This window comes from Beta vulgaris, chromosome 5, assembly GCF_026745355.1.
Source record: "Beta vulgaris subsp. vulgaris cultivar EL10 chromosome 5, EL10.2, whole genome shotgun sequence".
Lineage (NCBI taxonomy): Eukaryota > Viridiplantae > Streptophyta > Magnoliopsida > Caryophyllales > Amaranthaceae > Beta > Beta vulgaris.
In genome coordinates, this window is record NC_079206.1 from 29,060,033 (window position 1) to 29,077,134 (window position 17,102).

Genomic DNA, 17,102 nt, shown 5'->3' on the forward strand with positions numbered 1-17,102 from the left:
CCCTAGACACAAAACCAATAGCGAAAATCTGCCAAACCTATCTATCTATACAAATATATTAAAAAGCGTGCGTGATAATGTATACACGTCACGTGACACCTCTGTTACTCCATTTAGAATTGCCCAATGTTGAGTTTTCCTTAATATATTTTGAAATGGAAAAAAATGCATGTTAAGTTACTAAGCAAGGAACTACGCCACGTGGCGATATCCCTTAGAGTGTTTGTTTATGAAAACGCACATACAATAAAAAAATAGAAATAGAATATGAATCTTATAAGATTTGATCTTATACACTAAAACCTTAACCACCAAACCAAGTAATATTTGATGTTATTATTTATAAACTAAACTATTAACAAATGAATATTATTCCCCTAAAAAAAAACAAATGAATATTATAATTACCCGGTACATAACCGAGCCTAAAAACTAATTACCAAACATTCAAAAACCGAACAAATACAATTTTCAAACCGTGAATTCCTACCATCTTAAAGTGCACCCCCCAATAAATTGTGAAGTTAGGTAACGTTAAGTGAGGACTGAGGTGGTGAGGAGAATATAACTCTAGAGTAACATGTGTTTGGTACCCTCTAACATGGATCCATTGCTTTTAGTACGTACGCAAAGGAAAAGAATTGAATAATAATCATAATTATAATTATTAATGTTAAAAGGGGTAATAATAATAATAATGGTTATGGACCCAAAAAGTAGTACTAGAAATTCCACAAAGTTCACGTATACCACCATTAGCAAAAACACGCAAATTCGACACTTGTGAGCACCATCTATCTCCGTGAACGTCGGCCCACTCTATAAATTTCGACGAATCATTGTACTACTGCAAACAAAACAGCAACAACAACAACACCAACAAGAAAGACTTTTCTATCTCCTCTCTCTCTCTCTCTCTCTCTCTCAAACTCGCCTAAATTATTTTTGAGGGGCCTATTTTACCAACTGCTTTTGTCAATTTCTGCACTACAATTCTACAAATTCTTCACATCCTTAATTCAAACTTTTTTAAATTTTAGATCTTTCCCTGCAATTTTTGTTCGCCATTGGTATGATTTTCTCGTCCTTCCATGTTTTCTTTTCTTTAATTTGATTATTTAATTAATTTGAATTAGTCATTCTTTTTTGGGGAAACAATTGATTCTGTTATTTCAACTAAACACTTTGCTTTCTCTGAAATTGATTTTTAAATTAAAGACTACTTTTGTGTAGGTCTGGTATTTTGGTACTAATTTTATGCGATTTTATACTGTTTTGGGTCACAGCGCATGCATGTGGGTAGGTTTCCCATCTTGTAATTTTTATTTTTGAAAATATTCTGTTGTCACTTTCTACATATTGGGATCTTGTAAAATCTAATCAAATTTTTCAAATTTGTTATCTTTTTTGTTGTTGATGTTGATTGATTGGTTTTCAGCTTAATTTTGCGAGTTGGGTAATTTTCAGTTGTGATTTTTAAGGCTTTGTAAAATATAATTAAAATTTTCAAAACTGTTATCTTTTTAGTTGTTGATGTTGATTGATGGGTGTTGAGCTTAATTTTGTGTGTTGGGGCAACTTTCAGTTGCGAATTATAAGAGTTGGTTACACATGAATTAATAATGGTTGGGGAAAAAATATCGTCACTCTAACAATTGTTATCTTTTTGTTTGAATTGATTATGCTAGCTTATCGTATGATTTAGCTGAACATATATTATATAATGATGTCTAATTATGCTATAATAGTGAGCTTAATGATAATTGGTTGTGCTAATTTTGCAGATGATATAACTGGGTTCATTGTTAATTATTGATTGAATTTGTTCTCCAAATGCTCGGGTTTACCAGAGCAAGAACTCAGTCCAGAAACGGTAGATCTTTGCCTCTTGCAGGTGGGTTTTTTTTTCCATCAATTAATTTTGCGAATTTTTCGATCTTTTGTTGATAAGTTAATACTTTTTGCTGGAATTTTGATGAATTTATTGGTTTTTCGGAAAAAAGAAAGAAAGATGGGCAGTTAAAAAAAAAAAAAAAAACTGAAAGCTGATATTCTGTGTGGAATGTTGGATCTCGTTTATATTCTGTTTTTTTTTTTTTTGTCATAGCTAAAGTAGGTATGGTTTGTTAGGATTAGAATGAAGTTGGTGGTATATCACATGATAGATTCTGATTTGTTGTTATTATTTATGTCGGTTGTAGGCATGGATTACGCTGATCCGAAGCGAAAGGGAAATATTGTTGGTAAACTTATTGTAGCTGCTGGGTTGATTGCATTTTGCCTTATTATGGTTAAGCAGTCTCCAACTTTCAGCAGCCCAAGCCAAGTAAGTTTAGTGCAGTGGAGGATTTAAGATTTTGCATCGTTTCCGAGGTGTAACTGATCCGACATGGTTTTTGCATTAGAGTTATCGTTCTGAAAGTTCTTTAAAATGTAAATTTATTTTGTGGACAATCAAATTGGGTTCTAGCTTTCATTATGAAGAGTAACGAGAATGGATTGGTTCATGGGAATTTGGCTGAGTTACTTTTTTCTGGTGAAAGCTTTAGCTTATGAGCATGATTCCTTTTTCTATGTGAAAACCTTATATTGTGAGCAAGATCAATCGTTTCACCAGTTTGTAGTGTCTTTTATAGCCTTCTGGAATGCTGTGGTTGGCAAGGGGACTTAACGATTTTTAGTCGTGTACAACTCGTATCTTTTTTCGTTTCTTTGTACAATTAATAGTTGGTTGTTCTTAATTGAGACATTTTATTCTTCTGTTGTGATTTTGTCTTACGAGTTTGTTCTATTTCTCCCTGCCACCATGATATGCATATGTCACTGCACATTCTCCTATAGTATATACATACAGCACGGATAATATCAATACAGATCATTTCTTTTTCATTGGTAAATGAGTATTAGTCTCTTTGTTTTTAATGTTTGCTTAGTTTAACAAACGTGCATGCTAAACATCTAGTTCAATTAGTTAGAAGGAAAATTTTGATCCTTACTTTGCCTGTTAATGCAGAGACTGACTGATTTGTACCTAGTTAATGTAAGCTCACATTGATTCCTACCTAGTTGATTCTCCCAACTAAGAAGTAGAGTTTGCGTAGAGCAAGGTGGTAATTGGTGGTTTAACATATACTCCCTCCATTTCCTAATGATATTCCTATTTATTTTAGCAACGTAACCAAGGCAAGGAGAGAATGAGGATGGATCCTTTTTATTTATCTAAATAGGAGTAACAAATATGAAAATAAGGGCTTCCATTTGTAAAAATTTGTGAAAAATGTCGACAGTTTTGCAGACCAGGACTAGTTTTAGTAATTTGTTCTAACCCAAAACATAAACAACGACAAGGATAATCATTCCACTATTCTAAAAACTAAATGGATTTTTCTAAAAGAAAAGAATTGCCAAAAGATTGAATTGATGTAAAAAAAAAAAGGAAGGCTTTGTTTTGACATAAAATGGATATATCCATAGATTTTGACTACTATTTATCAGATAATAACAATGGCAGATCCAGAAAATTCGAAATGGGGTGAAAAACTTTAACTTATTACCACAATAAGTGAAATTTTCTTTTTTGATCTCTATATTCATCGAAAATAAAGTGTTTCAAAAGTATAGTAAAATAGGTTTCTTTTTAAAGATCTAAAATAAAGTTGTTGGTACTTTTATCTTATTTTTTTGCTTAATATTTGTAAAACATGGCTATTTGAAGATTTCCAATGTTTTTTCCCTCCTTTAATGCACAGCAAGTGTCCCCCAATATATGATCTCCAACTGTTTTGCATCCTCACTTGATCAAGGTTTTAAAAAATGGGGATGTAGTTGCTCCCATGAGGGCTAAATAGATCCACCCATGGATAATAACATACGGCAAAACCTATATAAGAGAGAGAATGTAGTGTTGAGAGTGTAGAATTATGTAGGATTAACAAGTGGGTTAAGGTAGTGTAAAAAGGAACAAACCTTCACCAAATAGGGAATAAAGTAAAAGTAGAAACATCTTTTGGAAACGGTCTTAAATGGAAAGTAGGAGGAAATTAACAAATGGTGGGAGTATAAGCTTATTTTTTTTTTTGGGCGGGGGGGGGGATATATTCTTCAAAAAATTGCCTGCCTGAGAAAACAAAGAAATCTTTGGTTGAATCTTCTTAAAGAGACATCAATTTTGCTGATCTCACATTACTAATTAAGTTAGATAGGTTTTGGCTTTACTTTAGAAGCTGTGTCTCTTGGTAGTAGTTATAGCTCACTAGGAGGTCCTTTGCTGCCATCATGCTTAGCAAATGAACACATTCCCAGCTGACGAGCTTCCACCTCTCCCCACAACAAAAAAAAAAAGAAAAGAGAGCAGCTTACAGCCTCTCCTTCGTCATATCAAATCCTGTGGCATGAAATTCTTATATATTTATCTGCTCTTATTATGTTTTTCTCATTCCTGTCCAGTTTTCCCGCCATGAAATTGGTGTCACCCATGTCCTGGTAACTGGGGGTGCTGGCTATATTGGCTCCCATGCAGCACTCAGACTTCTAAAGGACTCATACCGTGTGACAATTGTGGTATCCTCTCTCTTCAATTATGTTCATAGTCTACTAGTCATGTATTCTGGAGGTTAATGAAGAGAATGTTTTAATGACAGGACAATCTTTCTCGTGGGAATATGGCTGCTGTTAAGATATTGCAACAAATGTTTCCAGAGCCAGGGAGACTTCAGTTTGTATATGCTGATCTTGGAGATGCTAGTGCTGTATCCTTGCTGTAGCATGCCATGGCTTATATGCTTTTAAAGCTTCATTTGACTCAAAAAAAAAAAAGTGCTCTTCAAGTACTGCTGAATGCATCTTAAGCACACAAAGATGTGTTTCATCATCAGGATTGGAAATTGATATTGAATGGATTCAATGATGCATTATATCTAGTCAAATACTTGCATATGCTATTGATTCTCTGTTCTAGTTAAGTGTAATTTTTCTTTCCATTCTGCAACTTGTTAATACTTTTCTTCTTAGAGATTTTTTGAGAGAGATTTGCCTTGGGCGATCTCCACGAGGCTCTTATATGGCACATAGTGGGCATTACCATTTATATACTCTTTTGATTGATCCCATTACCCTTCCGAACCTCGATATAGGTGGAGTAAGAGACTTTATCCTTTGTATTTTTCTTAACTTATATGTCAGGTGAACAAGCTTTTCTCAGAAAATGCTTTTGACGCTGTGATACATTTCGCTGCCGTTGCTTATGTTGGAGAGAGCACTCTCGATCCTCTTAGGTAATTTTTCTTAATATCTATATTTGAATGTTTTTACGAAGTTCTGGTTAATAATTGTAGATGTAGTCTTATTTTATTGGAAAATCTCATATACCTTTAGTTTGGTAAATATTATAAGAGTGACTGCAGCTGTTAGTAGTTGGGAGTTTTACTTGAAAATGTAAATTATGTTCCCAAGTTATATGGTAGGTGCTATTTGTACTCCCTACATGTTAGTTACACCACTTCATATTTCCTAGAAAATATAGTTTTTGGACCATCAGCAATTTGTGGTCTATTGAGTGATGTAAGTCGAAATTGTTATTCATGTTAAATATTCTACCCTCTTGGATGAAATTTTTCAACATCTGAAATTATCAATTTTTAAGATGCCTGGATTTATTTGTGTTAGTATAGGATGCCATTATGCATATAATAGTTGATCCCCTCGAAAAAAAATGCATATAGTAGTTGTAGCTAGTTTTCTAACTGATTAAATCTAGACAAAGGCAAGTTGGCTTGTGATGTGTGCTCTGAAAGTATTTAGGTTCATATCCTAGTGGTGCTTACATTGCAATTCAGAAAGAAGAATACCTATATTAATTTAATCGTACATTGGAGTGGCTCAAAGTCATAATCATGTACCTTTTATAAGATTAGCGCTCCACATATTTCCTGCTTACATGCTACTATCCCTTTTTAGTTATTTTAATTTACTTGGGCCTTGGGGGTGGGGAGAGGGGAGCACTGATGGCCTGATGGGTACCTATGCTAAGGAAGTTCAGCTTGATCTGTAGTCTGTTCTAGCAGTGGTTTTCGATAGTCTTCCAGATGTTGCATGTGTACAATGTCGTATACTATGTATTTTCACATATAACGGGGTAGATATGGCTTTTGTCTTCAAGAGATTTCTGAGGAACAAGAAGTGGCGAAGTGGATATGCTTCATGGATGCAATAACTAGTACTTTGTTATTTTAGGCTTTGTGTACATGGGTGGACATTTCTGCCTTACTGATTAGCGTTTATTTGCTGTAATGTTTTTTTTCTATATTTAGGATACTATGCTTTGAATCATTGGGTAATATCCTAAATCGAAATATTGCCCAATTCAAATTACGTAATACATATTGCATACATGCATCATCAACTCATAATATATTCCCATTGATCCCCTGTGCCAGTCGTTTGTTTGATTACTGTATTTGTAGATATCTTTTAAGATTCTCATGTTTCTGTGGACTATCAACTCTGTGATGCAGATATTATCACAATATTACATCAAACAGCTTGACAGTATTGAAGGCAATGGTAAAGCATGGAGTACAGAAATTGATATATTCAAGTACATGTGCCACATATGGTGAGCCTGAAAAGATGCCAATAACAGAGGATACTCCCCAAGTGAGAGCAAATTGAAGTTTTTGATGCATTTCTAGCTTATTCATCATTATACTTGCTATGTATTTAGAAGATATATATTTCATTAAAATCAAGTGATTTTATACTCAATTCTCATTCTGTTGCTGTTTCAGGTTCCTATTAACCCATATGGTAAGGCTAAGAAGATGTCAGAAGATATCATTTTGGATCTCGCTAAGCAGAATACAGACATGGCTGTTATGATTTTAAGGTTGGCTTCCATCTGTGAATCAGCGGAAATAACGTAGTTGCTTGTGCGTTTAATTCACAAGATTTTCTGGCATTTTTTCATCGTATACATGTAAAGTTTGAAATTTTGAATCCTATAATCCCAAATTGAAAATGGAGAGAAATATAAGGATTGGAGGATATTAGGCATATGAAGTTCAAAAGTAGCTTCTATCCACATTTATACTTCTGAACACTCATTTAGGAGGTCCTCTTCTATTTTGTGTACTTTGCAAGGAAAATCTCATTAACACAGACAAGAATGTAGTATATTAATAAGCTTAGAAGATTGAAGTTATCGAATTGTATGACAGTCAAGGATATACTTGGAACATTGGAGCATGGCACAAAAATTTAGGACATGGAGGAAGTATAATCTATCAACTTCACGGATTTGATTGTTAGCATCATTGTCAAGTATTGATCCAGCTATTGAGGAACCTTTTCTGGGGGTTGGGGTAGGGGTGGAGGGGTGGGTTACCACATGCACATCTTTGCATGGGGATGGAGGAGGACGGATGGGTTGGAATTTTTCCAGTGGCATACTCCGTTATCTGACATAGCTTACCTGACACCTGCTTTGGAAAAATATATCCTAAATTAGTGTTTCCCAAATTAATCTGAGCTCAAAATGGTTGGCACTTTCGTTGTAGGGTTAATTTCTGTCTGTACAGTAAAAGTCATTGGACCATAGCCGGTGACGTGTGCTTTTGGATGGCTGTGCAAGTTTCAAGCCTTTCTGTTCTATCAGATTGCTTGATCTTTCTAAATCTGACCCTTTCTCTGTATGGTCAGATATTTTAACGTCATTGGGTCAGATCCCGATGGAAGGTTGGGGGAGGCTCCAAGACCTGAGTTGCGGGAGCATGGACGGATTTCAGGTGCCTGTTTTGATGCAGCTCGTGGAATTACTGCTGGACTAAAGGTATGCTAGAATACATCTGTTTGATAAGATACTTTGAAGTTTGACTGTCATGGTCACTTATGTTGTGCAATCTCCCTCTCTCTGTTTTACCAAATGATCTCTTTCTGAGTATCGGTTTGTGAGTTTGTGCGGGGAAAATCATGCATAAAATGTCCATTACATTTGTTCATGCTGTTAGTCTGTTTTTCCTCTCAAAAAAGAGTGCCATTAGTCTGTTCTATTATCCCCTCAAAAAAGTCTGTTCTATTACAATCAAATTAATTATTTAGTTAGCATGTGGTGGAAACATTATCTCTAAACAGATTGTATCACGTGAAATTGAGTCTTCTTCTGCATGAGTCCGTCTAATGGTTTTTATCATTCTGTTCCCTCGTCGTTGTCCACACACAGACACACATACACACGTACACTGATACAGACTATTTATGAGTATTGGCTTGTGGTCTTCTGTTTCTTCCCACCTCAGTTTTTGGTCAGTGCAATATAATTGATAAATGCTCAGTAGCAGCTAAGCAGCTTCTTTACTTGAGAATTGAGATGTCTTCATTGGTTTTGCAACCTCCACTGCTATTTATTGAAGCCAGTGGAAAAAAGAAGGAATGCTTCTTGTTTCTTTGTCACTTTCCTATGATCTAATTCTTGCAGTTGGAGGTATGCATTTATATCAGATATTGATTCTTGACACTGCAGGTAAGAGGAACAGATTACAAGACTCCAGATGGCACTTGTATACGGGATTACATTGATGTGACAGATCTGGTTGACGCTCATGTCAAAGCTCTTGAAAAGGCAAAGCCAGGCAAGGTCGGAATCTACAATGTTGGTACAGGAAAAGGTAATGTGTTGAAATCTTCATATTCGTCCATTTCCTGTAAGGTTAAATAGCTTTTCAAACTTAAAAGTTATGTGTGAATGCTTTCTCATTGAAGATTATTCTGTGGAAACTTGCATTCAATCTTGGTATAACAGGTAGATCTGTCAAAGAATTTGTGGAGGCATGTAAGAAGGCGACTGGGGTGGATATCAAGGTTGATTATCTCCCTCGTCGTCCAGGTGATTATGCGGAAGTTTACAGTGACCCAACAAAGATTAAGGAGGAGCTGAACTGGACAGCGAGGCATACAGATCTCGAAGAGAGCTTACAGACAGCGTGGAGATGGCAGAAGGCTCACCGGAATGGCTATGGACCAACCCTAGCAAAAGCTATATAAGTGAGCGTACCCGCTTTAGGTCTTTATTAAGGCTAATGTAGACCTTGTTTTGAGATGCATAGCTCCTGATTAGAGATCACATAGGAGAAGAGGATGGTGAATTTGGAGGGTTATAGGTAATTTATTCATTATTATTGTTAAATATTATTTACTTATTAAGTTGGGTAGAATTGTAGGGAGAAATAATTCATTTGTTACATCATGCCTTCAGCCCAGAACGATGTATAATTAAACAATAATCATCTCATTAAGAGGCTTCTCTAGATTATGAATCATTTTTGGCGCATACTTCTATTCAATTTCAACTGCAGAACTGCTATCTTCTCTTTATTTATGGGCTTGTGCTGTTTATCTTATATTCATACTTTATTGAAAAAAATTAAGATACTTTGATAAGGTTAATAAGTTCAGATAAGTCCAGTTCAGTAGAAAATAAGCAAAAATAAGGTTTGATATTCTTGCAAAATAAGGTGTAATAAGTTAAGATAAGTTTAGTAAGGACTAACAAGTTCTACTAACTCAAATAAGTTTAGATAAGGAAAGATAAATTGAGTAGAATATGTCCTATATATGAACTTTGGTAAAATAATAAGGAGGTCAACTTGCAAAACGAAGAGAAACTCGAAAGTCTTTTACAAGATTTATGGAACTTTTTTTTAAAAAATATATAAAATAAAATAAAAGTTGATAATTTGATAACATACATTGAGAGTGATAAGACTCATGTCAATAACGTTTTATGTATTGACTTTATTTTACTATAACATAGTGAAAGTTAACATGTGAATATATACTTAAACTATTGCATATGTTTTGAAAAGGATGAAGTATAATGTACCATCTTCATTTTATTTTTAGCTATACCGGAAGGTATTAGCATATTTGTCAATGCATAATTTTGAATATTAATATTTTTAATCGTGTGTAAGTAAATATTATAAAAAGATGATACTATGAAAGTATACGACAAGGTGAATTTGACAAGATCTCGCATGGTTATATTTTTCTTTTTGTCTAAATAATTAAATAAGGTGAAACTGAAAATTTCAAGTAGTCTTAAAACTAAATATCATATCCTAATAAAAAACATATGGTACCAAAAATGGAGGAAAGGTTCACCCGGACCCCGTACTCAAGACGGGAGAGGAATTGAATTGAGTACGATAGCAAACAATGTGTTTCAAAAAAAATTACAGTTTGAGAAAAGAGCTAAGATGGTTTTTTTTTGCAGGGGAAACATTTGAATAATGAACACAATAGAAGTAAAGCAAACCCACATATTTAACGAGTTGAGCCTACATCCTTCACCACTTAGTCATTTATTAATTTACTCTGAAATACAAAAGTAACAAAGCTCAAACTTATTCATCTTACACCAGAAGGCCAATCTATTCACTTAGAAAAATACTGCAATATCATGGACATCGACAAAATTAACATTAACTGTTGCATCATCAAACCACGCAGAAATGATTGCCCTTTGGGTGAGAATGTATATGGCTCAGGTGCATGATTAATCATATTCAAGAAGAATGTGGTAATTAGATCAATTACAAACAATACAACCCTAACTTAAGAAGATAATACTACTTGTATCACCGTACCCCAATTAAGTGAAAGATATATAAGAGGAGATTAAATCAAACATCTATCACCAAAACTCTTCTTCACACATCGTATCCACAAAGAAAGGAAGATAAACATCTAACAAATTCAATCGTGTAAGAATCTTGTAGATTTGTTTGCCAATAAATTCCTCCCTTCAAAGAAACTTGAACAATTGGTACTGAAGATTGGAATGCGTCACCTTCAAGATCTATGCTAAATTCAGGGGAGTCTTATATGTCATGCGCTCTTTTCCATTCGGTCGGCTTTTTATGATTTTATCCCATTAGGTTTTCTCTAACAAGGTTTTTAAGGAGAGATAGTATATACATGAGCCTTTATAGAAAGACCCATCCGATCTTTATTAGTTTACTCGTTTCTTTTGCACAAAGTTTTAGCAGAAATAATGTTGTGAGACATAGAAAGAAAGAAAAACTATTATTTTATGTTAAAGTTAAATGTATGTGTGATGGAAAGTTAGTGGTCTCATTCCAAAAATAAAAACAAAAGATCAAATAAATAAACTAATAAGGGACATCTCAAAAAGAATTACGGATAAACTAATTAATAAATACAGGAGGTATTACAATTAAACTTGTTTTTTCCCATACCATCAGCTTTCTATCCCATTGGATTTTGTATGATAAGGTTTTAACCACGCAGCTGACACCCTATTAGATAATATGATGCGCATTAGAAGGAGAATGTTAATACTCAATATACATGGATTAATGCCATACATGGGTCATGTGCACATATAAGCAAGAAATGCTTGTGGAAAATTTTTCCCACTCCTTATATGTATCTAGTTTAAATAGTAGCTAGTCTTGTATCTATAAATATCAATGGTTCAGTAAGAGTAAATGATATAAACTCAAAGATCCGAATAAAAAATTTGGCTCCCCAATAAAATCTTTTTATTTCCGTAATATTCATAACACTTGTTAATATCTCTAGTTACCTTTTCACTTTTATTCTCAAGTGAATTTAAAGGAAACTATATTTGCTGCCCAAAACCACAAGGTGGATTAGACATCTCACTGCAGTCATGCAGTGACATGATGTATCACCAGGTGAATTATTCATGTAGTACTACATATACCACAGTTTTACTCTGTTAGCTTAATAAATTTATTTATAGTTCTTTCTGAAAATTATGAGAAATATTTTTAAAGTGATTTTTGAGAATTTTTATGAAATAAACTAAGAGTCCATTTTTGGAGAGACGGTCTCACATTAATGTTAACGTGAGACCGTGCATCAAACCAGCAGTAGAATTAGTTAAGCGCTTGCACCTATTAGTTATGCTAGCCTTAAATTGCTTCTGGATGAATTAGTTAAGCGTTGAAGTACATTAGTTAAGCGCTAGAGTATATTAGTTAAACGCTAGAGTATATTAGTTATATCATATATTCCAGATTATAATGCATTTTATTGACCCTAACTTCAGTATCACTCATAAACGTTCTCTCTTTCTTCTCTAATCCATCGAGGCGCCCTAAAACATGTATTATTTTCCTCCATTCTCTGCATACAACCTGTATCGGATGTTTAATTTGGATGTAAGTAAAATATTTGAGCACGAGTTTGCAATAACAATGTCCACACACATTTACTTTGTTTTTTCACTTAATAAGATGTTTTTCATGTTTGAAGTGAAAAAAAGAGTTTCACACATATTCATCACAAAGGGTAATATATACTGCCCATTGTTAGATGATAACTTGCACTTGCAAAAACTTTGAAGAAAAATTTCAGATCACTTTTGGTACCGAAAACTTAACTTTTGCAATTGAAAGTCTAACTTTTTATTTGAAAAACATAAGTAATACCTAAATGTTATTAGTTATTAATTTATTCATAATAGTTAAATAATATGAAGTAATAGTTATGCACCTAAGATTGTTGTATTTTCATGCCTAAGAATCATGCACATGCGTTCAATCAAAAAATACTACATAAGTATATGTGCAAAACGTGGATTAGATATGTAAAGAGAAAAGTGTGGAAAAGAGAAATGAATAGATAAACCAATGTAGCCCCATGGCGATATGAAACCGCGAGAAAATTAGTTCTACAATCTCATTTTCAAAAGTCGAAATAATAATGAAGATACAAGAAAGGCACTCAAAGAAGTCTACAAAATACTACTGCAAGTATAAACAAAGTCTTAACTAAAAAACCAATTGTAGAAGAATGATGCTCATCAAGTACAGCTACATTGGTTATTTTATACCCGTCTGGTTCAAAAACAAAGAGAGGAAGTGCAAGAAAGAAAAGTCATTTTGAGAAGACTAAAAAAATAAATTCCAATAATTACTCCAAATGCTAGGTTGTTTTAAGTTATATTTTCATGTTGTCTTTTGTATTTGACATTTTAGATTTGTAAAATAGTTGTTTCTTCGTTTATATTAGAAATCAAAATAGTGCTCAATCAATCTTAACTAATTATAGAACAACATTAACTAATGTATTGAATATAGCTGGCAAAATAAACATGTACCCGAGACCCGACCCGAGACACGTTTTCCACCCGAAAGTAACGACCCTAAATGGACCAGAAACCCATAACAACCCACTAGTGGAAAAATGAAGAAGGGCTGCGCTGAAAAAGGCCTGTAGGGCTGCGCTTTTTGACAGCAGCCCTTTCAGTAGCAGCCCTTCACTTTTTTAAGTAGGGCTGCGCTAGAAAAGCGCAGCCCTTAAGCTAGAAGGGCTGCGCTAGTTAGGAAAAAGCGCAGCCCTTCTGGGCTAGAAGGGCTGCGCTAGTTAGGAAAAAGCGCAGCCCTTCTAGCTTAGAAGGGCTGCGCTTTTACCTAAAAAGCGCAGCCCTTCCTACCAAAAAAAAAATAAAAAAAAAAAATTCGTTTTCACATTTTTTTACTCATTAATCTCACATTTTCTGAATTTTAACATATTATCAAGGTGCATTAAAATATGTGAAGCAAACAACGATAAGTGAGTCAAGAATGATTGACGAAAAATTGAGTAGAAGAATATGTTATTGCATTAAACGGAACATAATTGCAGAACGAAAATGAAAAAAAAAAGAGGAACAAAAACTAAAACTAAAATACATAAAAAAATATGATATTATGCATCTAAACTAAAAACGAACAGAAAGAATGAACGAAAATGAAAAAATGAACGAACTGAAAAAATGAACGAAAATGAAAAAAAAAGAATGAAAATGAACGAAAATGAACGAAAATAAGAAAAGCAAGAACGAAAATGAATAAAAATAAAAAAACGAACATAAATACAAATTATAGATCTGAAATTACATTCATTAATCAAAACAAACATCAACAAATTTAGATCTGAAAAAACTCGCTTGTGACTGTTGAATCATCAACAAAAATCATCACTTGTGACTGTTGAATCATCACTTGTGACTGTTGAATCAACTTTGGTACGACGAACTCCACACATACAACTCGCGAGCCTCGAACAAAATTTCAGGTTGCATTCGGCTTCTCAGAACAGAAAGTTCTCGCAAATCTGGGGTGTTTGCGGTGGAGAATGAGATTTCTCCAGCAAAAAATTTCACAGCGAAGCATAGGGTTTTGATGTTTTGCGGCGGAGAATGAGATTTCTCGCAAAATTCCAGGTTGTAGTCGATGAAAAAAAGAGAGGAGAGAAAGAAGAGAATGAGAGAGAGGGAGAATGAGGACGGTTGAGGGAGATGGAGAGGGAGGACGGCTGAGGGAGAGGGAGGAGAGAGAACTTAGGGTTTTGATGTTTTGAGGAAGGAAGAGAATGGGCCGGTTTGAACTTTGAAGTATTATTGAGCGCGCGAATTAAAGGAGTGAACTTCTTTTTATTATACAAAAGCCCATAAAGGGCTGCGCCTTTTTTTACTAGCGCAGCCCTACAAGTCAGAAGGGCTGCGCTTTTTTTAAAGCGCAGCCCTTCAGTTAGTAGGGCTGCGCTTATGTAAAAAGCGCAGCCCTTCTGTATGAAAGAAGGGCTGCGTTTTTTACATAAGCGCAGCCCTACTAACTGAAGGGCTGCGCTTTTCTTTAAAAGCGCATCCCTTCTTGTATTTAGGGCTGCGCTTTTATGAAAATGCGCAGCCCTTCACTAGTAGGGCTGCGCTTCTGGAATAAGCGCAGCCCTTCTTGCGCAGCCCTTCCTTTTTTTCCCCTAGTGACCCGACCTGACCCGAACCCGACCCAAGGCCCGGTTTTCACCAGAAAAGTAATGACCCGAAATACACCCGAACCCAACATAACCTGATTCGAACCCAAACCCGACCCGAACGTAGATTGACCCGAACATGACCTGAACCTACACGACCCGAACCTACCCGACCCTTCAATTTTCTGAAATGAAACTGTTATTGATACTTTCTTAACTTTGTATTCTCTCTTTTATGTCATATTTGGTGATTTCTCCTATTATTTGGGCAGGTTCCATCTTTTTATGTTATCTAATCATTGGAACCAGGTTCCATCTCATAACTCTTTCATGTAGAGAATGTGTTGCAGGTGAAAGGAAGCGGTATTCAAGTCTTGCTCAGCAAGCCTTCTCAAATCACAATATCAAATTGAAGCCCACTGCATCAGATGGAACCAGTGATTAAAAGCTTCATGACATTTTTGTATTAAAAGCACTGCGACTATAGAAGCTAGATAAACAAGAGTGTTGGATGCACTTTTTTTGTAAGATAACCATCTCCACAATAATGTACCTACAATATTAAGGTACCTACAAGAACAAATGTCTCCAAGACAACGTAACTAATACAAACACTTGAATTAATAAACGGAAAACAAAAGTAAAAAAAGTCTTGATTATGATTCATGAATCTTCACTAAAACTAGCTGGATTACCGAGCCACTGATTTCGTCGAAGTCCAATCCACATCACATCCAACATACTCACTTTATTCATCAGCTATATAAAACACAATTAAAATCAGTAAAAATGAGAATATTTGGGAGTTATAAAACACAATTAAAATCAGTAAAAAAATTAATCACCTTGGAAGCCGTACAACCAACTCCGACTAGTTATCAAGGCCTCAACGTTTTCAGGAAGATAAGAGCTTCTCCATTTATTTAAAATCCCCCCCCCCTATACTAAAAGTTGATTCTGCAGCTACGGTTGTAAGGTGCACAGTTAAAATATCCCTAGCTAAATGTGAAAGCTTTCCATATCGATGCTCATTTTCTTTCCAAAAACTCAATATGTCAAGTTGCATTTTTCGATCCAATTTCTCATCTTCCAAGTAAGTGTGCAATTGTGTCTTCCTTCCAAATGAATTGATAGCTCTTCCTCTTCATATTCCTATAAAAAACAAGGTCACAATATATTAGCAAAGTGGAATGTAACAGCCCCATGCACAACCCCCCTTCACACTTCACTGTCCCTCTGCCAGCCCCCTGCATAACCCCCCTTCACACTTCATTGTCCCTCTGCCAGTGCCCCCTGCACTAACAACCCCCTACACTAATAGTCCCCTGCACTAACAGCCCCCCCGCACTAACATCCACCTCTGCACTAATAGCCCCTTGCACTAACAGCCCCCTACACTAACAGCCTCCCCTGCACTAACATCCCCCCTCCACTAACAGCCCCCTGTCATCCCACACCTTGTTGATATTTAAACTACAAATAAATAGAGAAATCAAAAATAGAACTTACATCGAGATAATCGAATGGGCGCTTCTTATTTGTAGTTGATGTTGTAGGTATTCGTGTTGCACTTGAAATATTACTCTCTTGAGTATACTCTTCAAAAAATAACTCCAACTAATTGAGTCGAACATCATTTATCTTTGTCATAGCGCGTTGTTCATCACCATACAACTTTTTATAACAAAACTTGAGAACTTGTAACTTACAACGGGGATCAACAATCATTGCAAAAGCAAATAAAGTCCCATAATCATCCTCGGTCGAGTTAAGCCAATACTTGTCAAATTTTTGCTTCATCTCAAAAGCCATTAATCTTATAGAAAGATCATCGCTTCGCACCAAATCCTTCAAAAGCATAGCAATCTTCCACACATTTTCAAAGTACAGATTTGAGGTGGGATAAGTACTACCAGAAAAAAAACTCAGTTATATGAGAAAATGGCTCTAAAATATTCTTAATCTGCTCAAGATTCTCCTAATCTTCAGGTTCCGGACAAGTACAATAAGAGCCACAACTATCAACCTTTTGCATTTGCTCAAAAGCAGCACGATACAATATAGCTCTATCAAGCATCATATAAGTAGAATTCCACCTAGTAGGAACATCAAGCCATAATGCTTTTGTCTCTTGTATCCGAACTTGTTTCACACAACGACATAAAGTCTTTTTTCGTATTTTCAACCATTTTACATATTTGACACTTTCTCTAACTTTATAGATAATAGGATCCATCACTTTTATTCCATCCTTGACAATAAGGTTCAACACATGAGCCGCACATCGGACATGAAAGTATGCACCTTGATACAACAAAGAT

General features: G+C 35.0%; 1 protein-coding gene across 2 annotated transcripts; it reads left to right on the forward strand.

Moving 5' to 3' along the window:
- Positions 1-798: 798 nt before the first annotated feature.
- On the forward strand, positions 799-9,366 carry LOC104893372 (UDP-arabinose 4-epimerase 1). 2 transcript variants are annotated; one of them, XM_057395083.1, is made up of 12 exons: positions 799-1,070; positions 1,234-1,299; positions 1,785-1,894; positions 2,202-2,326; positions 4,447-4,560; positions 4,641-4,748; positions 5,182-5,273; positions 6,513-6,654; positions 6,786-6,883; positions 7,696-7,825; positions 8,516-8,660; positions 8,795-9,366. In XM_057395083.1, exons 3-12 carry the CDS (start codon positions 1,834-1,836, stop codon positions 9,034-9,036), a joined length of 1,257 nt encoding a protein of 418 aa, XP_057251066.1. In that variant the 5' UTR covers positions 799-1,070; positions 1,234-1,299; positions 1,785-1,833; the 3' UTR covers positions 9,037-9,366. The 2 variants fall into 2 exon arrangements, with proteins under 2 accessions (XP_057251066.1, XP_010677769.1); XM_010679467.4 differs by lacking the exon at positions 1,234-1,299 and having other exon boundaries at positions 801-1,070.
- The last annotated feature ends 7,736 nt before the right edge of the window (positions 9,367-17,102 follow it).

Excerpts from the sequence above, each read along its gene's own strand:
- LOC104893372 (XM_057395083.1), top strand. The coding sequence starts at position 1,834 with ATGCTCGGGTTTACCAGAGCAAGAACTCAGTCCAGAAACGGTAGATCT. Across the intron at positions 4,561-4,640 it reads CATACCGTGTGACAATTGTG|GACAATCTTTCTCGTGGGAA; the intron begins GTATCCTCTCTC and ends TTTTAATGACAG. Across the intron at positions 4,749-5,181 it reads ATCTTGGAGATGCTAGTGCT|GTGAACAAGCTTTTCTCAGA; the intron begins GTATCCTTGCTG and ends CTTATATGTCAG.